The sequence below is a fragment of the Neomonachus schauinslandi genome, chromosome 1 (genome assembly GCF_002201575.2).
Source record: "Neomonachus schauinslandi chromosome 1, ASM220157v2, whole genome shotgun sequence".
NCBI classification, from domain to species: Eukaryota; Metazoa; Chordata; class Mammalia; order Carnivora; family Phocidae; genus Neomonachus; species Neomonachus schauinslandi.
The window spans coordinates 111,415,203-111,439,166 of record NC_058403.1 but is presented as its reverse complement, the minus strand read 5'-3'; the positions used below and the strand labels follow the sequence as shown (position 1 = coordinate 111,439,166).

Genomic DNA, 23,964 nt, shown 5'->3' with positions numbered 1-23,964 from the left:
AGATCTGTACCTCTGAAACAAATAATGTAATATATGTTAAGAAAAAAAAAAAGAAGATAGCAGGAGGGGAAGAATGAAGGGGGGAATCTGAGGGGTAGATGAACCATGAGAGACTATGGACTCTGAGAAACAAACTGAGGGTTCTAGAGGGGAGGGGGTGGGGGGATGGGTTAGCCTGGTGATGGGTATTAAGGAGGGCACGTATTGAATGGAGCACTGGGTGTTATACGCAAACAATGAATCATGGAACACTACATCAGAAACTAATGATGTAATGTATGGTGATTAACATAACAATAAAAAATTTTAAAAACCATCTTTCTCTACTTTAAAACCAATAACTAATGATTCAGTATAAAGAATGATTATTAGGTTCATGTAGCAGCATTCAGAAGAGAAATTATTTCAATGGGATAATGTTGTGAGCCTTCAATTATCTTATGAACAGGGAAATTCTCAATAAATAGTAAGACCTCTTTGTGCTCTGAGTTATTTCTACACAAAACTGTGGCTCATTCAAAACACTTGTGCTGTTTTCACCATTCAGGACTGAGTGCAGATTTTATAACTATTCCATTGATTTAATCCACATAGGCAAGCCAAGAGACACATTGGAATATCGGGAAAAAAATTGAGCTATTTGTTGAGGGCAGTAGGGATGGAAAGAAAACCTTTCAACCAGAGTCATTGAATCTTGGGTAATGGGGGGTAAAATGGAGGAGGTAGACGTGCCACTAGTGATCTATTACCTGGATGATGACTGAATAGGTTCCACACAGTATCTTGGATAACTGAGTGACTACTCTGATGAGGCAAACAATCACTTGAAGCCCACTGAGAGCTATGAGAATAGAAAATAAAATGATGTTCCACTCCACTACGTGTGCAGGTTCCAGGCACTCGGTCCACATGCTGGAGTCTGTAAGGAAACTGAGAGAGAGGAGGGATATAGTCAACAAGACTCGTGGCCAAGCCAAAATACTTGGTCCAAGTAAGAAGGCTCCAGATGTTTGTATGTTTGGGAAATTAATATATATTACTGAAATACATAATATTATTAAATGTGGATGAAAGCATTTAAAAAAATCATTCAAATACATATATTGAGTATATAGCATGCATAAAGCATTGGGCTATGCTTATTTTAAACCGGGAGCCTGCCTCAGAGACAATTTTAATTCAGTTAGAAGGAAGACACATTCTGAAGGGTTCACTAGTAATAAAAGGCAGCACATGTCAATACCAAGAAAGGTAAAGATTGCTCATTCCTTAAAAGTCCGGAAGTTAGCCTGTGCTGTCCGGGACAAGGCTGAGCTTGTGTTAGATATAAAAGATCACAGATGTGGCCAAATAACAAAGGGAAATGCTGCTAGAAATTCCTAGACTCGGGGCACCTGGGTGGCTCAGTGGGTTAGGTGTCTGCCTTCGGCTCAGGTCATGATCCCAGGATTCTGGGATCAAGTCCCGTGTTGGGCTTTCCGCTCAGCGGGGAGCCTTCTTCTCAACCTCTCCCTTGGCTGCTCCCCGTTTGTGCTCTCTCTCAAATAAATAAATAAATAAAATTAAAAAAAAAATAAATCCCTTATAAGCCCTATTTTGCTTAAAAAAAAAAAAGAAAAGAAAAGAAAAAGAAACTCCTAGACTCTGTCCCCAGAGTCCTTTCAAACAGTGGTTCCAGGATTATCTGGAGGGCTTGTGAAAATGCAGCTTGCAGAGACCCCACCCCACCCCCACCCCCACCACCGAGTTTCTGATCCAGAAGGTTTGGATGAGGCTTGAGGTTTTGCATTTCTAAGTTCCCAGTGTTGCTGCGGCTGCGGCTCGTTTGGAGTCCGCAGTGCGAGCACGTCTGCTTTAGAACACTGCTGCGCTCTGCTGCTGCTAAAATTTAAGTGATGAGGTGGGAATGCAAAAACTCGGAAGGTTCCATCAGTCTAGTTTAGCACTGGATTGTGAGAATTCAACCATGCCCTAAGATGATCTTGAAAGCACGCTGAATCTACCCGACTGACATTTGCTCACTTCCGGATCCAGCATGCCCCGCAGTGCTTCTCCGAAGGGTGACACTCTGTTCAACGGAATCAAAATGGAAAACTGGTCTCCTCAGAGAATTCTCCAAACAAAGATTATCAAACCTATTTGTAGGGCAGAGTTGTTCATAAATACCTTGTCAATAGCAATATGCTTTTTCCTGAGACGGCGGCTAAGGCAAAGAGCCTACTGGGCAAGTGGCCTGGAGCACTGGTGTCTGTGGTGGGACCGGTGAATTCTGCAGTTCAGGGAACACCACCACCATGACTTCCCTCTTCTCTTTGTTTTTCCTTCTCCCCTACCCTCCCCCCACTCTGCCCCGTTTCTCTCCTATTCCCTTCCTTTAGTTCTCTCTTTCCTCCCTTTCTTTAGTTCCTACTCTCTATGCTCCGGGACCCTCAGAAGCACTCCGAGAATTTCCTGATCTTTCTAAAGGCACTTAGGTCTCAAGCGGCAAAAGTACTCAGTAGGGAGCTCTTGGTTCTGTATGATCTTGGACAAGAGACTTCACATCTCTGACCTCTAGAGTCTTACTTGGACAATGGGATTAACATATGGAACTCTGGGGTTATTAGGAAAATTCGGTGAAAGGTGTGTAAAAATGCTGTGGAACCTGTAAAGCCTGATACAGATAAAATCTCCTGTTACTATTTCCCTAGACCCATTCCATACACCCTCATACTCTGAACCCAGTCTCAGCCATCAGGGAAGCTAATCCCTTCAAGATCCTCACTCTAGACTTCCCAGTACATGCTCTGCACAGATCGCCCAACACCTGAAAGCAAGATGACCTCCATGGTGTTGATTTTTCTTCTGGACTGTGGTGCTTATTTATTCTTCCTGTAAACCACAGAGTAGTAAATGCACTAGTAGGGTCTGGAAGGAATGGAGATGCTATTTCTGATACTCCTTCCCTCCACAGCCTCCATGTAAAGCTCTATCACAGCATTTACTTCCTTATATTGTAAGTCTGTCTTATCTGTATCTATATCTATTCCCTCACTAAGCTGTGTACTCTGAGAGCCCTACCTTGATTTCTACACCCCTGAATAGCCAGGCCTAAGACCTAAGGCAGTGCCTGTCGCATTGCAAAGATCCACAAATGCTTGTTGAATGGAAATGATTCAGGATCCCCAGCAGTCGCCATGCCCGTGATTGAGCCTACTGACTACCCAGCAGATGGAGCCATAAAACATTATGCCTGGTAATGATGTTAATCATAAAATCTGGCTTATTCTAAAAATTTATTAAATCTTAATCTGTGCTTTGTTTCCATTTAATTGTCAATTCTGTGAGGTGGAAATGATTTACAGAGGCTCAGGGATATCTGTTTAAGGTCACCATACAGTTTTGTTTTGTTTTTAAAGATTTCATTTATTTATTTCACAGAAAGACACAGAGCGAGAGAGGGAACACAAGCAGGGGGAGTGGGAGAAGGAGAAGCAAGCTTCTCACGGAGCAGGGAGTCTGATGCGGGGCTCGTTCCCAGGACCATGGGACCATGACCTGAGCTGAAGGCAGACGCTTAACGACTGAGCTACCCAGGTGCACCTAAGGTCATACAGTTTGTAAGTAGCAGATGGAAGACATGAACCCAGATGTGTAAGCATTGAAGGCTTGTGCTATGAGGGCAATGTTCACTCCAAAGCCTCCATCTTAGCAGAACATTCTGTCAGGTCCGTGTGAGCTCCTAGAGGGAAGTAAAACTGTGTAACTTATCTTTGATTCTCTAGCACCTAATTCAAGACCTGGGCACAGTAGATGCTCAAGAAATATTTGTTGAAAAACGTACAAATGAATAACTGATTTGTGGAACTTTAACATTAACATTTATTCCACCCAGAATTTGCCAAGGTTTGGGAACTTCTCTAGGAGACCAGAGACTTGACCTAACTTCCCTTCATGGCTTCTAATGTTTTACCCCCAAATATTTGTCTGTAGCTGGAGTCAGGTGAATACAAATATCAAGGGCAACTTTCAATCTGTACCTCTGAAACAAATAATACAATATGTGTTAAAAGAAGAAGAAGAAGAAGATAGCAGGAGGGGAAGAATGAAGGGGGGGAAATTGGAGGGGGAGACGAGCCATGAGAGACGATAGACTCTGAAAAACAAACAGGGTTCTACAGGGGAGGGGGGTGGGAGGATGGGTTAGCCTGGTGGTCGGTATTAAAGAGGGCACGTTCTGCATGGGCACTGGGTGTTATACGCAAACAATGAATCATGGAACACTACATCAAAAACTAATGATGTAATGTATGGTGATTAACATAACAATAAAAATTTTAAAAAGAAAGAGTAATGGAGAGGCATGTGGGCAATCTCAGATTCTTGCATTGAAAGGGAAATCTTCTTTGGTTTGGGGGTCTGGGGATGATGGCACCAAAAAAATCATTTTTTGCACCTAGTGGGATTTTTTTCATTAGGGTCCCCTTTCCTGAGCCCCTAAAGTTCCACAGGAGTGGTCCGAAATGCCTGAGGTTATTTTCTAGGTTCTCCCGACCTGAGAGAGAGCTCTGCTCACAGCACGTGGCACTTGGTGGAACCTTCAGGACAAAGGTGGCTATGGGCACAAAAGCAGTTTTGCAATCCAGGCCTAGCTGAGCATGTAAGACTTCAAATAGATGTGGGTCTTGAACAACAGAGCCAGTCATAGGGAACTGAGAAGAGACTGTAACTTCCCTAGGGAGTGGTACAGACACTCCCTCCATTTATACCATTAGAATTCTGAGCATAGGACAAGACCAGGAGAGGTTTGATGGATGTCTCCTGCATCTCTAGATGGCCCTGCTACCTCTAGAGCTGTCTCTGCAGGTGGTGGCAGGTACAATGCCAGTGTGAGGTGTTCTGCGATCCAGCACTGGGTTCCCCAACAGCTAACTGAACCACCAGCCCTCTAAGTAAGGCTGCCTTCCTAGACTCCTCTTCAGTCCACACTAGATCATCTCCTGGCTCCCCCACAAACCCTTGCACCTGGTCGTGTCCCCGGATCTCACTCTGAACTTGGCCGCTCACGCTGCCTGCTTCTATCTCTGTGTGTCCCTGATAGTATAGAGCGGGTAACACCATCCAAGGGCACTGGGATTCTCTCCCAGACAAGCCCTTTCCCAGCTCTAACAGACCGCACAATCCGAACGGGCCACACAACAAGACTGAGTTGTTAGAACCATTGAAGTCCTAGGCTCCAGCAGTTGCCAGGCCACAGTAACCACAAAGCTTTGCTCTGAAGTTTGGGAGAAACACACCTTTCATTTGGATATCTCCACATCAACCTCAAAATAGTGAATGCAAATGACATTAAAAGACTGGCCAAAAAAAGAGAGAGAGAGAGAGAGAAGAAAAACATCTAAACAGAGATCTGTGTAGGAAGAAATTGGTCTATTATTTAACTAACAGGAAAATTCTGCACTAACATACCCACATGGAACCCCAAGGTGATCATGGAAAATGAGCATGAGCATGAAGCCAGGCGTTTCTGGCTTTCTGAGCCCCTTGATTTGGGGGATTATTCCTTACCGTCCTGCCGTGCCTTCAAAGGCGTACTCCCAGCCATCCAGAGTGTGGCAGTAGGGACCCTGAACGAGGCCCAGAGCAGATATGACCAGGCAGTATCCAGAGAAAGCAATTCCAAGGGCAGAAAAGATCATCGACAGCAGTGTCTAAATTAAACATAGAAGAAGGAGGTCAGGAAAAAAAAAAAAAAAGAGGAAGGAGGAGGAGGAGGAGAAGGTGGAGGAGGTCAGTGCCATAGAATGAGACAAGGGGATATTGTGGATAAATGTTCAGATAGGTACCTTCCCCTACTCACCCAAATCTACTGCATGCAGTCTGTGTAAATGCCCACAGAAAAACAGAAACATTTAATCCAAACCCACCTGATCTTTAAAATAAGTTTTTAAAATGACTTTTTGTTTGGGATTCCACAGAGGATCCTAGTTAATTTACTACATTTCTTCCTTTCTTCTGGAATTTCAATATCAAAATAATGATCATACATTAATGCAGTGAAAGGGTGTGACCGATCAATCTATAGTTACTAAAGACATTATTTTCTAGGTTGGGTGGGTTCTCTAAGAATCAGAAGCTAGGACCTTGGCTTTTCTCCTGTGAAGATGATATGTGAATACCTTCACTCACAGGAATATGAGGGGAAATATCAGGTGTTAGCCTACATGCCATATTTATGTTCAAGTGAGGATAAGATTAATGGGGAAGAGGGTGTTTTCCTTGGAGTAGAGAGAACGAGCAGTGTTCACAGGCAGATCGGTACAAGCAGAGTTGTAAGGGTAGATAGATTAGTGTGATCTAAGAGAGGGTTCCTACCGAGCGTTAGAGAGTTTATGAAGACCGGATTGACATGTTTGCTAATGTCGGGGAAATGGGGCTGTTGGACACAACCCAGCCCTCAGAGTTGCTTACAAAGTGAGTGCAACTTGGTATATGCAGGCAGAAGGTGACTTTGAATGCTGGACCAAGGAGGGTGGACTTCATCCTTCAGGGCAAATAGCTTTTCCCCCCATACCTTTCACTAAATTTTTTTTTCAAATCTACCAAAAAGTTGAACATATAGTATAGTATACTAGAGTCAATGCATCTTTGTATACTCTTTGTCTAGACTCATCTTCTGTGAATATTTTACCATTTTTGCTTGCTCTCTCTCTGTATGTATATGTATATATCCATGCACATGTATGTATTTATTTACACATTTCTGTTCCCAAACCACTTAAAAGTAGGTTGTAGATACTGGGATATCTCACTCCTAAACCCATCAGCACATATCTCCCCAAAATAAAGATATTCTATTATTCTGCAACTGTGTTTTACTTTTTTGTACAGAATCCAATGAGAGTTTATGCACAGGGTTACATCTCTTTAGTTTCCTTTGATCTACATTACTCTTACTGCCTTTTTGTTTTTTAGAATATTAAATTGTTTTTGAACAATCCCAGCCAGTTGTCTTATAGAATGTCCCCCACAATCTAGGCTATTCTGATTTTTAACTCACAACTAGACTTGGGTTATACATTTTGGCAAGAACACCTGATGGGCATGAATACCTTAGGGACCTCTCACTGCTATCGATGATGCCTTTGACCTCTTCGTTAAGGTGGTGTCCTTCAGGTCTATAAACATACATTTTCCACTTTGCAATTAGTAAATAATTGGTGAGGTAATACTTTGAGACTGTGTAATATCCTATCCCCCAAAGACATTTCAACTGATGGATTTACCATCCACTGATGATCCTCATATCCATTGATCACTAATGATCACAATGACTGGTTGCAGGGTGCTGTTCATCTCATGCTATCATTTCTTCTGCATTTATAACTTATTACTTTTCTGCACAGAAAAACTTCCATTTCCCATCTCTCTCTTTCTCTATTATTGTGTACGCATGGATTTTCTAATTCAGTGTGTTATCATTCATAACTGTTATTATTCTTTTAGATGCTCATTTGGTCCAAATATGGCCAGTGAGAACATCCTGTCAAGTCAATTCCTGTGCCCTTTGAGATATCCCTGTCATTCCTTGAACACCTCCTCGCTTCCTGGCACAAAATGTACCAAGCTCATTTTGAATTTATAAATAACCAGAATAGCTCTTTTTCCAACAAGCCATGTACGTGGTTTTTGAGTAAGGAAGTGACATGAACCAATATATAATTTTGAAAGATGGCTCTGTGGCGATGGCATGCCAGCCAGAAGTGAGAGAGCCCAAAACAAGGATTCCATGTCAAGACAATTTCAACTTGCAGCGACAAAGACATGCCCTGAGGGAAAAGGAAAAGACGTTGGGGAGGAAATAAGTAGCTAGAGATGGACCAAAAAAAAAAAAATTCTGGAATGAAAAGGACAGAAATAGGGATGCCAAAAAGGGTAGTTTGGTTTGGAAGACAACTTAATCTAGTTTTAGAAATGTTCCTTTCAAGTTGAGAGTAGAACAGCCAAGTTAGTTGATGATAAATTCAAAACTTGAGACCAGAAAAACTGAGAACAACAAACCTGTGATTTGGGGAACAAAAGTGATCTCACATTATATATATCTCAAATAATTTAACATTATTTTACTGATTATCACATTAATACATGGGAAATCATTACGGGAAATCAGAAAAAAATGTATTTAAAAACCCAAAGAAGAAAAGAACAATTCTGCTTTTTTCCTATTTGATATTATTTCATTGGCATCTTCACATTGATTAAAAGATCATTCAAATTATATTTCTCATATTGATTTTAATAGAATGTTGGCCCATCATGGGATGAGATAAGCTACTTTTTTTTTTTAAACAGGTTACTGACCGTTACACTTTACAAAGAAAATTTACCTATTCACCAATGCCATCTTCCAAAAAGGAAGAAGGATGTTTTGAAAAGAGAGAGCTCCTTGTTTACCAAATACGCTCTTAAGCAGTTCACTGGAAAGATCAACGAAGAATTTCTTCATTTGGTGAAACTGGCAACCATAGCATAGGACATATATTTGTATATATATATACAAATCACAGTCTAATGAGTAGATACCATTGCACAATTGAGCCTCGAAATAAAGCAGGAATAAGAATCTCTCTGAGTCAGTTTCATTTTCTATAAACTGTAAATGATGTAGATGATTATAGTACCTATATAACAGGGATGTTTCAAAATTAAAGAACACAATGGATATAAAAATTATTTCAAAAGTGTAAATATAATCACAATTTTTATCTATTATTCCAAGCACCTCTATTTGGCAGATAGTTGTTTTCCAGGGTTAACAACACACAGGATTTTGGCAGAAAACGAGACTCCATAGAAGAATGAATAGCAAACAAGAAGTTAATGGAGTTCAGGTCACCCCCAAAATATGGCACCTTAGCAGACTGAATATTTTAGACTGAAGGAGTTTGAGAAAATGGCAGAAACAGGATGGTCACTCCGACCCGTCCCAGCCCCTTCACCCTTCTTCTCTGAAACAGGTCATAAAACTCCCACGTGCAAGTTACCCTCTCTGTACAAGAAGGAAAAGGAAGACATTTTTATCAGCAGAGACAGGGAATTGGGGGCCAAGAAACCTATGTAAACAAACCTCATTAAACTCAACCTTATCTTCCTGGTTACTTCTTCACCAGTTACTACCCCCAGCAGCCCAAACCCCCACACTTGCCAATTCTTTAATTGCTGTTTCTTGCTACTCTGGTCACTCCTTTAGGTCTTCATTCTCTTGTGAAGGCTCCCATGTATACATAAAATTCAATAAAATGTGTACCCCTTTCTCCTGCTAATCTGTTTTTGTCAGTTTAATTTTCAGATTGAGTGCCAGGGACCCTACGAGGGTCGAATAAAACTTTTTTTCCGCTACAGTATCTGGCATCCAACAGGGGGCACCATTGGCTGGGGACCCCTTGCTTGGTCCCGGAGCTATGGTTAGAGATCCTGGATCTGTGACAAAAGCCACAGAAGAATTCTTGCCATGTCAGTTTCTTGGATCTCTGCCTGTGGGGGACTGGTCCAGGGTAGGTGGTAAGAGTCTTTTCCTTTTCAGATTCAAATTGGCAGGGGAAAACATTTATAAAAATTAGTTCTTTGGATTGTGACTCTGGTTAAAATTTGGTTTCGAGTTATCCATTGGTTATTGATCCTTTCCCTCCCATGGACAGCTAATCAATTTCCTGTTTGTCTCTTATTTGTGTCCTGAGAAAAAAATGTATTTAAAAACCCAAAGAAGAAAAGAACAATTCTGTCAGGGCATGCAAGTGTCAGTTCTTGGAGGCAGCCAATTGTCAAGTTGTGGGCCCCCAAAAATCTGCCATACAGAAATTTGGGCTGCACCCCACTGTGGCTAGCATCCTACCAACTGTCGCCAGCTTTCAGGAGGAGTTGCCTAAGTCTTTCTTTTGCTACCTTTGGGAGTGATTTTGCTATCTTGGGAGGGCTGCATCTTTTGCACCCTCCTTGGGGACATCTCTTGCATCCATGGTTAAGTTTTGGTTTTGGTTTCAAGTCATTTGGTTTAAATATTTGAAACGATTTTTTTAAGGGGCTGTATGGTCAGAAGTTGGCCAAATTGAAGGTTGATATTCAGACCCTGATAGAAATTTTTTTTGGATTAGTCTCTGTATTTAGGAATACTTGATTTATATGAGCATTCATTTATCTCTATGCCAATTAGAATAAAACTCTTTTGAGAGATTTTATAAATTATTTTGGTAATACCATCTGGAGGTAGAAAAATATCACACATCTGTAACAGACATATACAGACATAAATAAACATATAGAAAGACACAGAGATCTTACGGCCTTTGTTTTTAAATTTTAGCCACGTATCAGGTACGTTGATACAAAACTCACCAGTTTATAAAAGAGTCCAAATTGTGTTTCTGGCCGATGGAACAAGTTATGGCTACCCATTCGGATGGCTAAAGTTTTTTACTAATAGTTGTGGAGAAGAGTGTTAAGATTTTTATCTGCCTTTGACAAGTAATCTTATGAAGGCCGTGGACTAGATTTTGGCAAGGGAGTTTTTATAGCAGTTGGTTTTTTAATTTTTTTAATTTTTATTTTTTATTTATTTATTTGACAGAGGGAGACATAGCGAGAGCAGGAACACAAGCAGGGGAGTGGGAGAGGGAGAAGCAGGCTTCCCGCAGAGCAGGGAGCCCAATGCGGGGCTCCATCCCAGGACCCTGGGATCATGACCTGAGCTGAAGGCAGACGCTTAACGACTGAGCCACCCAGGCGCCCCAGCAGTTGGTTTTTTTAAAATGTATGCTTTAGAAATTATGGAAATAGCATATTCATGAATTTGCCAATCAACAGGATGTTGATATCTATAACACTCCACAATTGCTTACTTCCTGGTTTTCACTAGAAATTTAAGTTTCTAAGAGTTAAGAATTCTAATATATGGAATTAAAACTGCTAAAAAAAAAAGAAAGTAAAACTACTGGAAATAAGAAGAGAACAACTGTGTGTACAAGAAAAAAAAGTAGGTGTTTTGGTAAAAAAAAAAAAAGTATGAGTTACAGAGATGTGTTTTTGTTGAGGGAAAAAGAAACTTTTGGGGAAAACTTTTTCTCCTCTGTCAAGTGAATCAATTTCCATTGCAGAGCTTCAGCAGTTCCAAACCTGGGCAGACTCACAGTTAGCCTTCAAGATGTGCTTTATTTAATTTAAATGAGAATTAATTGCCACCATGCTGTAATTGAGAAGTTGTACATAAAGCTCCATATTTCTACTTTCTACTGAAAACTGAGAAACACTGCCCAGTTTTATCATGATAACAATCGGCTGGACTTGAGGAGCAGCTCCCTCTCTCCCTTAAACAGAGACTTGCTCTAATGCCTACCAGGCTCAGTTCTTTCATTTCCATCAGGTAGTTGCTCCTGGGGGCATATAAACTGGGAACCCTATTCTAAAGCCCTACCTTGAAAGAACCAAGCAGGGAATTCAGAGAATCCCCTGTCCCTTCCTCCTGCTTTTCCCTTTGAGATACCAGTCATCTCATTCAATTTGATTATCAGACCCTGTCCAGACTCCACACTGTCTACAGCATCCATTTGTGCTGGAGATGGTAATAGTCAAGGCAAATTGAACACATTTATTTTTATTATGAACCTAATGGCACATACGTTTGTTTTCTAGAGATTCCCTGAGTATCATAGGTTAATGTTTATCTGAATCTATTGCTTCAACTAGGCAATTTTGAAAGCTTTTCCATAAGTGTAATACCAGCAGCTACTGGGGAATGTCTGAGTTGGTTGGTTGGTTAAGAAAATACATACACCCACAAAGCACATGCACATGCACATGCACGTGCACAGAGTGTCTTTCAATTCTTCAAATCTTCTCCTCCAGAAGCACAGTTCTAAATTTAGCAGCTAATTTAGTCTTCCAACACATCTGTCAAAGAAAGCTGGACATGTCATCTTGGCTGCGCATTAAAATCTGGTTGCCCCTCGGACCAGCCAGCTCAGGATGTCTGCGGGTGGGATTCCAACTCCAAGCTCTCAGATGATTACAACGGGCAGCCACAGTGGGCAGCCACTGCTGCAAGATATGCCTACCAGGCCTCCAGGAAAGTCCTTTTGGTTAATACATAACGCGTTCTCTCTGAGCCACAGGTAATTCATAGAAGTATGAATAACAATGATCTAACTCACTGGGTAAGTGTGAAAAAAACTACCAAGTGCTATGCAAATATGATTAAAAGATGATGACCCTGAGGAGAAGGATAATGATGGAAATGTAGGAGCCTAGCACCTGCCTGCTGAGCACAGGCTTAGAAAATTTGGTTGTATTATTCTCTCTTGATTCTATTTAAATTATTTTTAAAATCCCAGTTTAAAAAAATGTACATCATGTATACCCATCACATGGATAAATCTAATCATTATGCTGAGTGACAGAAGCCAGATACAGAAGAAAAATTCTGCATGATTCTATTCACATAGACTACAAGCTAATCTACAGTGACATAAAGCAGATCAAAGATTAATCTTTCAGGGGTGATAGAAATGTTCTGTGTCTTGATTGTGATGGTTGCTTGGGTGTATTTGGCTGTCAAAACTCATGAAATTGTACAATTTTAATGGATGCCGTCTATTGAATGTAAATCAGTCCTCAATAAAGTTGAAAAGGGAAAAAAATAAACTCACAGAAACCCAGTTAGGAAAAGGTAATATTATTTTCTAATTTCATGTATCTTTAAATCCTGAACTTCTGGAAGAACATCAGCAAGACAAAGGTGGAGGAAAGACAGTAAACAAAATGGAAGTTTGTTTTTTGGTTTTTTTTTTTGAGTAAGCTCTTGGGCTCTGAGTTGAAAAGATCATGGAGAAGGGACAATAGTGTCAATATTTTCATGTTTCATGAGTGAGAGGAAAGAGAGCCAGAGCCCATTCAGCCATCCTCAAAGTACTATTGCTCTTACCCTGTATTTTTTGCTGCAGTTTTCACTCTGGCAACATTTATAGTTGCTATCATTCTCCAATACAAGAAGAACTGCTGCTACTATAAGCATCTGTAGTAGGGAAGAGAGGAAATATCAGAAATGAAATACTAGTCATAATCAGAGCACAGTGATTCAGAGCAGGGACTCTGGGGTCAAGTGAACCTGGGTTCGAATCCCAGTGCTGCCATTTTCTAGCTGTGTGAGTTTGAGAGTCCTTCCCTATAAAATGGTGTTGGGAACGCATCTCATTGGGTTGTTAGGAGGTCATGTATGCAAAATTTTGAACATAGTGCTTGGTTTATAGTAAGTGATTGATAAATGTTAGCTATTATTGGCATGGCATCAAAAGCTAATGATTAAGCAGTAAATGGTATGGACATGGGAATACCACCCCACACAGCAAACCTGCATTTCTCACTGACTGAGTTGCACAGGTCAAAGGAAAATCATTCACCAGACTTTTCTGTTTGCCAGCCTCTCTCCATTTACTGCCCTCTGGGAATGCAGGTGAGAGGCATGGTTAATCTGAAACTACATGTCTTAATTCAAAGTAAAGTCAGTTTGATTTGCCCAAGCACTCAAATCATCTCAGGTTCAAATTTTCAAGCGTGCTTTGTCTCTATCAAGCCGACAGACTGGGAGAATTCAATGTATTCTACTTTCTTTTCTTGGTACCCTAAGCAAAGGGCTCGAGTTCTGAAAAGAACGTGGATTTCTTTACTGTTATAGTTCCCAGTCTGGGCAGGTATGGACCGTGAATTGCTTCTGACAAATTCTCCACCTATCCTTTACTCCCAATGCTCAGGACTGAATCTTGAAGCTGAGTTCCATTGTTATTTTACTATGTGTAGTCAACATTTCCAGTTTCCAAGTTCGTCAGCTTTTGTTTGTCTACTTATTTATTTATCTACATCCCTCTTCTTTCGCTTAAAAAGATTTGATGCAGTAACAGTCATGTTTTTCAAGAATTCCTTGACAATGGAAAATAGAGAACTGGTTCTTTTCTAACTTTTAAATTTTACACAGAATATAAGCCAAAGAGTCTTATATTCTCCTCCTTTCAACACCATTAGTTATCGCAGATTTTAATAGATTCTGGTTTAATCTTATCAATGCCTTGCAACCCTTCTATTGACTACGGTGACATATTGAGGGAAACAATGACGAGAGAAAGCACAGTACAACAGGTACAGTAACTGGCTTCATTACAATATTAGTAGAAACAATTAGACCTAGACCCTGGAGTCCTGTGTCCTAAGAGAAACACAGGCATCGCTCGTGTTGAAAGAGAAACTGCTTTTTTTTTTCATTGTAAAATTATAACTGGAATACAGGGCTCAAGCTTAATGGAGGAACATTACCCCAAATCCCGCACCCTCACATGTTTTTATGTATTTACTCCTAGTATATTACCACATGTGTATATTTGGCATAGTTGTAATCGTAACTTATTCACAATTTTTGTATCTTTTCTTTTTTTCTTAACACAAAATAATATGCATTTTTCATGTTACTACATCTTCATAATTATCATTTTCATCACCATAGAAAGTGAATGTACCACAATTTATTTGGCCAATTCTATGCTAGGGGGCTCCTACTAATTACTTACTATTATGAATAATGCTGCCATATATATCTATGTATGCATCTCTTTCCTTATTATGGATTAGTTGCTCAGAATTTATTCTCAGGTTTAGGATTACTGAGTCAAAAGACATAAGCATTTTCATGGATCTTAATACAGCATATCAAAATCTTCTCCAAAAGGTTTGCATTCACTTATAGTGCAATAACCAAACATTCATTATGTACCTACCTATCACATAGCAACTTCAATAGCACTGGATATCAATACTTTAAAGTTGACTAACTTCATATGCAAAATAGTAACTAAATGAAAACTGTTTTCATCATAGTTATTCAAATATTATAATAATTAAGCACCCATGAAGATGTAGAGATAAATTATAATGCATTTTCTTTTGTGTCATTGGTGGTATAGTAAGCTTGTACTGCACAACGTGCTGTTTTTAGAAATGATATGATCAGGAAAAGGGTTTTTTCCTCCGACTTGCCAACATGATTTACTACCAGCTTGTTTTTAAAGAGCACAAAGTCATCAGGAAAACATTCATGGATTCTGACTGGAAATAATTTGATTTCATTTTCAAAAACACCCCCCATTATGAGGTGTATAATATCAGACTATTTAATGATGATCTGGCCCATTCTTCAACAAGTATTTATAATCGCAGTATTCGCTGGCTACCTATACATGTCAGCCTCCGTCCTGGGCACTTCCTTCATGAGATTTTATTGAATCCCCACAATTACCCTAAAAAGTAAATGCTATCACTCCCATTTTTCAGATGAAGACACTGAGGCTCAAAGACATCAAGTAACTTGCTCGAGGTCTCATGGCACAAATGGCAGAGCTTGTATTTGAACACAAATTTGAATCTCCAAATCTCTGTTTTTTCCACGCGGTCTTGATACCTCTCCAATCTAGAGAAATCATGAGTGCAGATAGAAAGTATTCTAGAAAAGAGCACTGCCACTGGACATTAAACAGCTTAAACCAACACACAGGGTTCATGAGGACATAATATTTCGACCAGCCAGCGACCCACAGACTTTCATTAGGACTAATTTCCTGCACTGCTGAAGTGACATAAATGGGCAGCTTACCGAAGACAAAGCTACCCTCCCAAGCCCTCACAGACTACCTGTCCCTCTACCCCCACCCATCTTCCAAATCCCAAACCCAGGATTAGTGGCATGATTTTTCCATTATTCATTATTTCTGCTAGGAACAAGACAATGCTTAGTAAAAACACCCCCTTCTGCAACCCCAAGTCTCCAAAGTCACACTTACCATGATACCTGAGAAACAGATTCCTTCAAAATACCACACGTAGTTGGTGAGTTTATTGCTGGATGCATAGGAAGTTTGCCCATTTGGGAAATACAATAATATATTCACAATTATGCTCCAAAGTGCAAGCAGAATCAGCAGACCACTTAAGCAGCCTCCACATTTCCGAGACCCCATTTTACCCTGCTCAGAACCTGCAGGAGATTTCAAGAGTGTAGAATTACATAAAGCCTAATTTTCTTCCTACCTGTCCCCTTTTTTTTTTCTTTTTGAGATTACCTACCACTTTCTGGGTCAGAGCCCTTCACTTCATATTCATGAGAAGCCCAGGGCTCGGACAGAACTGCAGCCTGCAATCTCTGGTGAGAAATAGTGGTTTACTGTTTGGAGAACAATAGACAATGATCCAGGGCTGAAGAGCGGAGCTGGTCTTCATCCTGTGCCAAAGGAATGCGGTGTTTTTACTGCATTTTAAAGTAAGTCATTTTCCTCTGGATTACAGAAAGAAAGCCTTAACCCTGAGCATATTTTTAAGAAGGAAGTTGGGGTGGGCGGTGGGGTTGGAATCAAATCTGGCAAATTTCATCCAATGGTGAACAGGGAGGTTAAAGGGAAAACTACCAAGGAAGTTTATGCTAGAGCAGTATATCCTGACTTTATGTATCTACCCTTCATTCAGTATACTCTATTTTGTGCTCACTATTCACCAAGCTTTGTTCCAACTGCAGGGGACACAAAAAGACAAAGACAGGGACAGGCTGATGGGGGAGAAAAACAAGACATCCCTGTGGGTGAGTTTACTGTTGCAACATGGGTACAGTTTTCCTTCCAGGAGTTCATCTCTGTGATTTCTACCTCTCTAGAAAATAATAACAGGTATAAATTCGTATCTCTCTTGCTGCTTAGGAAAATGGGTAAAAGAATCTGGGTAATTTGATTAAGACTTTATGCGTAAGAAGTTTGAAACAAGGATTTAAGAATTATTGCTTCTAAATGACTGCCCTGAATAGAAAGAGCCACAGGTCCTTCTAATTAGGATGACATGAGCAAAGGATTAAGGGATGGCATCCTGACACTGCTATGTTTTTTTGTTTTAAAGATTCTGTTTATTTATTTATTTGAGAGAGCCAGCATGAGCAGGGGGAGAGGGGCAGAGGGAGAAGCAGACTCCCTGCTGAGCAGGGAGCCTGACTCAGGGCTAAATCCCAGGACACTGAGATCATGACCAGAGCCAAAGGCAGGTGCTTAACCAACTGAGCCACTCAGGCACCCTCACCCTTTTTTGATGATTTTATTTATTTATTTATTTATTTATTTGAGAGAGAGAGGAATTGTTGACACTACTATGTTAAAGATGATGTGGACAATGGTGGTAAGGAATTCAAGGTTTGCCTGACCTCATTGCCACCTCTTTCTATTGGTAACAGCAGAACCCTGTTCAACTTAACCTTCTTTTTAAAAATTATTTAATTATTTATTTCTTTATTTGACAAGGACAGAGAGAGGGAGAGAGCACAAGCAGGGGGAGCAGCAGAGGGATAAGCAGGGAGCCCAACGTGGGGCTCAATCTCAGGACCCTGGGATCATGACCTGAGCCAAAGGCAGACGCTTAACCAACTGAGCCACTCAGGCGCCCCTCAACTTAACTTTCTTTTTTTTTTTTCAACCTCTTTCTTAAGTCTCAACTTCCTCATCTGTGAAATGGAAATTAAAAAAAAATTATACCTTCCCTAGAAGAATAATGTGAGGGTTAAACAAGATTTTGTGTACAAACCACAGTGTCAAGTGATATAGAAGGAGTAGACAATAAATCAGAGCCATCATTAACAATAAAAAGAGCAGTTATAGGGACATAATTTCAAAACAGTACAGAGAGCAGAAGTAACATCTGCTCTCTTGGTACCCAAAGAGTTCTGTTTCATGAGCTCTTAAATCTTGATCCCAGAAGTATTTACATTAATTTGTTAGTGTCCTCCAGAAAGTATTAATATTCTATAATATATATACTTTTAAGTCAAGAGAATAAAAACTTATTTTATATAAATAATGTTATATTATATTCATACTTTTTTTTCCCAAAAAATTGAGATCCTGGGCTCCTGGGTGGCTCAGTCGTTAAGTGTCTGCCTTCGGCTCAGGTCATGATCCCAGGATCCTGGGATCGAGTCCCACATCGGGCTCCCTGCTCGGCGGGAAGCCTGCTTCTCCCTCCCCCACTCCCCCTGCTTATGTTCCCTCTCTCGCTGTGTCTCCCTCTGTCAAATAAATAAATAAAATCTTTAAAAAAAAATTGAGATCCTTGGATCCACTTTTGGATTCAAACAAAAAAAACCTAGAAACTAAATCTTATTCTAGGATGGGTTCCAAAGAGATTTCTTGGCACCCCTGGTGAGTGTGATTTTTTTTTTTCCCTAGTGTTTTTGAGCAAAGTGCATCACCAAGTCTGGTCATTGGATTTTTTTTTCCAGGGACATAGAAGCAAACTAAAATCATATTTACTAGAACCCTTAGGATGATAGGGAGAGCAACAGTTTGGGCTGAATATTTATTGAGCACCTCTTATGTGCCAAGCACTGTTCTAAGAGCTGGGGAGAGATGGATCCATGAAGGAGATAGTTCAAAATCCTTGCCCTTGTAAAGCTTACATTCTATTGTGGGGAGATTAACAATAAAAAATATATATATATAGCTTGTCAGATAGTGATCAGTATGGCTAAAATAAATCAAGAAAAGGGCAAGTAGGAGTGCCAGAGAATAGGGATGGGAATATCATTTCAAACAGGGTGGTCAGGAAAGACCTTAACAAGATGACATCTGAGTAAAGATGTGAAGGCAGTGGAGAGTGTGAGCATGTAGGGAACTTGGGGGGAAAGGATTCCAGGCAGAGAGAATGGCAAGTGTACAAAAGCCCTGAGGTCAAAGTGAATCCTGGCGAGGAGACCACTGTGGCTAGAGCCAAGTGAAGGGGGGGGAAAGTAGTAACATCTGAGATTAGTTTTGAGTAGGAAAATGACTTGCTATGTTCAAAGGCTCACCATGGCTGCTGTGTTGTGAATTGGTTGAAAGAAAGGAGGTGAGTTCTAAAGATATTTCAACAATCCAGGTAAGAGATAATAGTGGCTCAGACCATGACGGTAGTAGCCGAGATGGTGAAAAAAAGGCTGGATTCTGTGCATGTGTGTGTTTAAGATTTTATTTTACATAATTTCTACACCCAACGTGAGGCTCGAACTCACAACCTGGAGATCAAGAGTCACATGCTTTACTGACTGAGCTGGCCAGGTGCCCCTGTATGTATTTTTAAGACAGAATCAACAGTATTTGGTGACAGATTGGATTGAGTATAAGAGAAAAAGAGGCATCAAAGATGACTACATGGTGCAAGGCCCAAGCAACTGGAAGAATGAAGTTGTCATTAACTGAAATGACCAAAACAGCAGGTTGAACAGGTTTGGGAGGGGAAAAGATGAAGTGGTAAGTTTCAGGCATTCCAAGTTTTGAGATACCTATTAAAATCCAAGTGGAGATGCCAATTAGGTAGTTGGATATACAAATATGAAGTGCAGGAGAAAAGTCTTGGGTGGAGTGTATAAGAGTTGTCAGCATTTGATATTATTTAAAGCCATGAAACGCTATGAGAATAAGTGTAGACAGAAAAGAGGCCCAAGGACTAAATCCTGGGCAGTCCAATGAGTTGAGTTTGGAGACATGACAGGGAGCCAGCAAAGGAGCCTGAGAAGTGGCCAGTGAGTTAGAGAAAAACCAGAAGCTTATCCTAAAATTTGAGTTTCTAGCTGAGGAGGAAGTAACCAACTGAGTCAAATGCTGCCTATTCTTCAAGTAATATGGGAGGACTGAGAGTTGGCTATTGGATTTAGCAACATGGAGGTCACCAATGATCTTGATAAGAGAAACTGGTGGTGCGATAGACATAGGAGGCCCACTGGAGTGGGTTCAAAAGAGAACGGAAAGAGAGGAGAGGAGTTTTTTTGGAGAGTTTTACTATAAAGGAGAGCAGAAAAATGAAGCAGTAGCTGGAGGAAAATGGAAGTCAAGGGAAAAAATTTAATGGGAAAAATTGTAGTATGTCTGTACATTGATGGGAATGTTCTCGTTGGGAGTGGGTGAGGGGAGGTGGGGATTGACAATGCAAGAGAGAGAGGGGAGAATTGCTGGAATGTGTCCTTGAGTAAATGAGAAGGGTTGGGAGCATGTACACAGATGGAGGAGTTGGTCTTAGATATAGCCTGGGCCCCTCAGTCCTTGGCACAGAAAGGAAGACAGAACAGACGAGATTGGATTTGTTTTCTTGGTGAAACAGGAAGCAGGTTGATCAGCCGAGAAGGAGAATGGGGGGAGAGTATTAAAGGTTTGGAGAGAGAGGAAAAGGTATAAACAGTTGCCTAGGATGGTGGATGGTCTGGAGGATTGCCAGCAGGCAGTGGGGGCCCAATGAGGTCATGAATGGATAGTGAGCCTGGGCAGCATGATTGAGTGTTTTTCCTAGTGAACTGCAGCTGCAGAGGTATGGGCAGAGGAGTAAGGAAGCTGGAATTGTCAGGACTGGGACTTTGCCAGGCAAGTACCGTGAAGAGAGAGAGAGGCAAGGGAATCAAGAATCTATGTAAGAGAGTGATTACAATGATGGATCATGGAACGCAGTGTGAGAAAGTCAAGGACATGAGAGGATGTGAGGAGAGAGAAAAGGGGGTTGGATTTGGAGACTGTGTGTCCCAGTGTGGTTGAAGAGTTCCTTGTTTGGGGTGGCAGAAAGAGAAAGAGCTGGAAAGGCAGAATTTAATGATTGAGAAGTGGGATGCTGGAATTTGAGATTAAAATGTTTCAGGCATTGATGAAGACAAAGTCTAAAGGTGTATTATGGGCTGAATTGTGTCCCTCAAAATTCATTATGTTGAAGCACTAATCCTTATAACCTCAGAATGTGACTATATTTAAAGTGGTAATTAAGTAAAAACGGGGCTGGTAGGGTGGGCCTTAATCCAGTGTGACTGGTGTCCTTATAAGAAGAGGAAATTTGAACACACAAAGAGATACCAAGTGCACCTGGTGTACAGAGAAAAGACTGAGTGAGGACACAACAAGAAGGCAGCTATCTGTAAGCCAAGGAGAGAGGTCTCAAGAGAAACCAAACCTGCTGACATCTTGATCTTGGACCTCAAGCTTCCATTACTCTGAGAAAATAAATTTCTGTTGTTTAATCCCCCTAGTCTGTACTATGTTGCAATAGTAGTCCCTGCAGACTAACACGGTGTGGCCATGAAAGTGAGAGGCGAGGTAGGATGGAAAACAAGAGGATTGGAAAAAGGAATTGAGAGGATTTATTGAGATTTTATTCTTATTCTTATTGCTGATACTTTGTACTTTGAAGAAGAGTGACTAAATACTTTTTGTTAAAGTTTACAGAGAGTGGAATCATTGAGGATTTTCCATCTTCTACCAGCACAATGGCTTCCAGTAAATTCCAATGTTGGTGAGATGAGCAGTCACTCCCAATTCGGGTGTCCCTCAAAGTAATCATGATGAATTGACATCTAATACTCATTAGATGTCTTTTTTCATGCTAGAAACTGTGCTAGAAGCTTTCACATACATTAAAACAAACAAACAAATGAATGAATTCAATGACACTAAGGTGAAAGCATTATTAATCTCATTTTGCATGTGAAAAAAAAGGACCTGAGAAAAAAAAATTTTCAACTTGCCCAAGAACTAGAAGTTAAGTCCAAGACTTTTATATTCTTTGGACTCTTCAACTGCCTTTGCCGGATACACTTCTATGTATCAATCCCTTCTTCTTCATTGCAAATGGGTTTCGAATGTGGATATTCTGATTCCTTGGTAGTGGCTGCCTACAATGTTATTTTGAAGACACACTGGTAACAAGATAGGTTAGCTAGATATATGACTGCTGTCTACTGTGGAGATAGGGTCAGGGAAGGGCAACATGCATGGCTAATACTCCCCAGTCTTAGTCGACTTTTATGTCACAGGTAGTTACGAAGACTTGGGGAGGTACAGGACCAATTGCCATTTGGAAGACCGTTCAGTAAGTGTGAGGGTGACAGAAGTAAATAAAGAGGATATGACAGGCTGGAAAATCTGATAAAATTGTGGAAAGGGGAGTTGAGTAATATCCTTATTTTGGTGATCCCATTAATGAATACATCTAATGAAGTGTCCCCAGACAAGCAAAAAAAAAGAAAAAAAATTTACTTAATTTCATTTCTAAGAAGACTCTTTTTTAACCTGCCTCCTGAAAAAAATAGGTGTACTCATGAAGAAGATTCCTGAAGCCATTTGTCTCCAGTAAACTCCCAATTTTCTTGCCAATGAATTCTTACTAAATCAGGATTTTCTTGCTAGTCCTCCAGGAACCAGGGAGAGTCACTGGGCTGCCGTGCTTATTGGCTGCTTCTGGCCTTGGCTTCCTGTTCTCAACAGCAGAGCTGAGGAAATCCGCAGGATGCTTGCTACCAGGGGACAAGATGACTCAGGAGGAAACACTCCACCTAAAATAGTCTTGGTGTGCAGCCTCTGAGTCACTTTGGAATCAAAGTTAATGTGTGATCCTGGAATTAATCCCACAGGTGATGGGAAATGGAGAAGAAGGAAGTATCTGAAAGAAGTTTATCCAAAAGAAAAGTTTGCCACAAAGATGAAAATTTAACTGCAGAAAAGGCTACTACTCAGGGAGAAATTTCATCCTGGAAGTTCAAAGTGGTTGAATTACGATTTTCTCCAGTGACCATGGGCATAAAGTGGTCGTCAAGGCCCAATCTAGGGACCCACCGGAAGTGGATATTTCCTTAAAAACACATTAGGAAAGCAGCAGTAGAACAGCTGTGTAAACAGAAATGGACCACTGGGTTGCAGTAGCCTTGATTTTTGTCTTTATAATTCTTTCTCAAGAATTATCTGGCCAAAATGTTTATGGTGCTGCTAGACTCTACGTTTATCTCTAATTCATAAACATCTAGTGTTTCACCTACTGAGAGAGGGGATGGAATATACAATTCATATTCAAAGCTCTCCAAGCAACATTCTGTATTTGGAATGGCCTCTCAAACCTTTGTCTTACCTGCCCTTTCCCCTGTTCATCCTGGCTCCAGCCCTCAGAGTCTATTTATTGTAGTTCTTCCCAATGAGGGACCAAGGAACTGGTATTCCATCACTTATTCTTTAAATGTATTGAACGATTACCATCTAGCAGGAAGGCAAAGAATGCCAATTTTTTTGCCCTCAAGATGCTCAGAATCTAATTGAGGAAATAGAAAATTTCAACAACAGGTTTGTAATACAAAATGTCAAATCTCCCAATAGATTTAAGCATAGGCTTCTTGAAATCACAGCAAGGCACAGGGAACTTGAATGGAGCTGGAGGTTCATGGGAGATTTCTTGCTAAGGCAGGGACACAACTGAGTCATCACGGTGAAGAAGCAGGTAGCTGGGCAAACTGTGACTCAATCAAAGTTAAACATTCACTGGTAGATAAATGCAATGTATGAAGCTTGATTGGATCTTGGCTTGGAAAACAACGAGGTGAAATATATTTTGAGGACAATAGCAAACTATGAATACAAAGAGTATTAGACAATATTAGGTGTTTTAAATTTACTTAAGGTAAAGTAATGGTGTAGTTATGAAGGAGGTTGTTCTAATTTTTAGGAGATACATACACTTGAAATGTATTTAGCAAATGGTTTAGTAAACATCTGAAATCTGAAATGGTTTAGCAAAAGGAGGAGGAGGAGGAAAAGGAGAAAGAGGAGCAGAAGAAGAAAAGAAGGAGAGGAAGGAGGACCAGGAAGAGAAGGGGAAGGAGAAGAAGAATGAATCTATGGTAGATAGATAAAGGAGTCAAACATAACAAAATGTTAACAATTGTTGAATTGAATCTGGGTGTTCATTACACTAGTTTTTCAACTTTGTTGAGTTTTTGAAAATTTTCATAAAAAATAGTGGGAGAAAAAAATATCCTGGTAGATATTCAGTTGCATAAATGCCAACACTACCCAAAATTCAGAGAGTGTATTCATGCTGGGAATAGAAAATAAATGCTCTTCCCAAACAACCACATTAGGCTACACAGAA

At 40.4% G+C, this 23,964-nt stretch overlaps 1 protein-coding gene across 1 annotated transcript; it reads right to left on the bottom strand.

Moving 5' to 3' along the window:
- Positions 1-734: 734 nt before the first annotated feature.
- TM4SF18 (transmembrane 4 L six family member 18) lies at positions 735-16,028 on the bottom strand. The gene is made up of 4 exons (XM_021685961.1): positions 15,852-16,028; positions 12,953-13,042; positions 5,548-5,690; positions 735-930 (listed from the first exon to the last, which is right to left on the bottom strand). Exons 1-4 carry the CDS (start codon positions 16,026-16,028, stop codon positions 735-737), a joined length of 606 nt encoding a protein of 201 aa, XP_021541636.1.
- Between the last annotated feature and the right edge of the window lie 7,936 nt (positions 16,029-23,964).

What these genes read in the sequence shown, in the direction of transcription:
- TM4SF18 (XM_021685961.1), bottom strand. Translation starts at nt 16,028, where the DNA reads ATGGGGTCTCGGAAATGTGGAGGCTGCTTAAGTGGTCTGCTGATTCTG. An exon ending in ACTGCAGCAAAAAATACAGG is followed by an intron (nt 5,691 to 12,952) that starts GTAAGAGCAATA and finishes TGTTTAATTTAG; the next exon opens with ACACTGCTGTCGATGATCTT. An exon ending in TTTGAAGGCACGGCAGGACG is followed by an intron (nt 931 to 5,547) that starts GTAAGGAATAAT and finishes CCTCTCTCTCAG; the next exon opens with TTTCCTTACAGACTCCAGCA.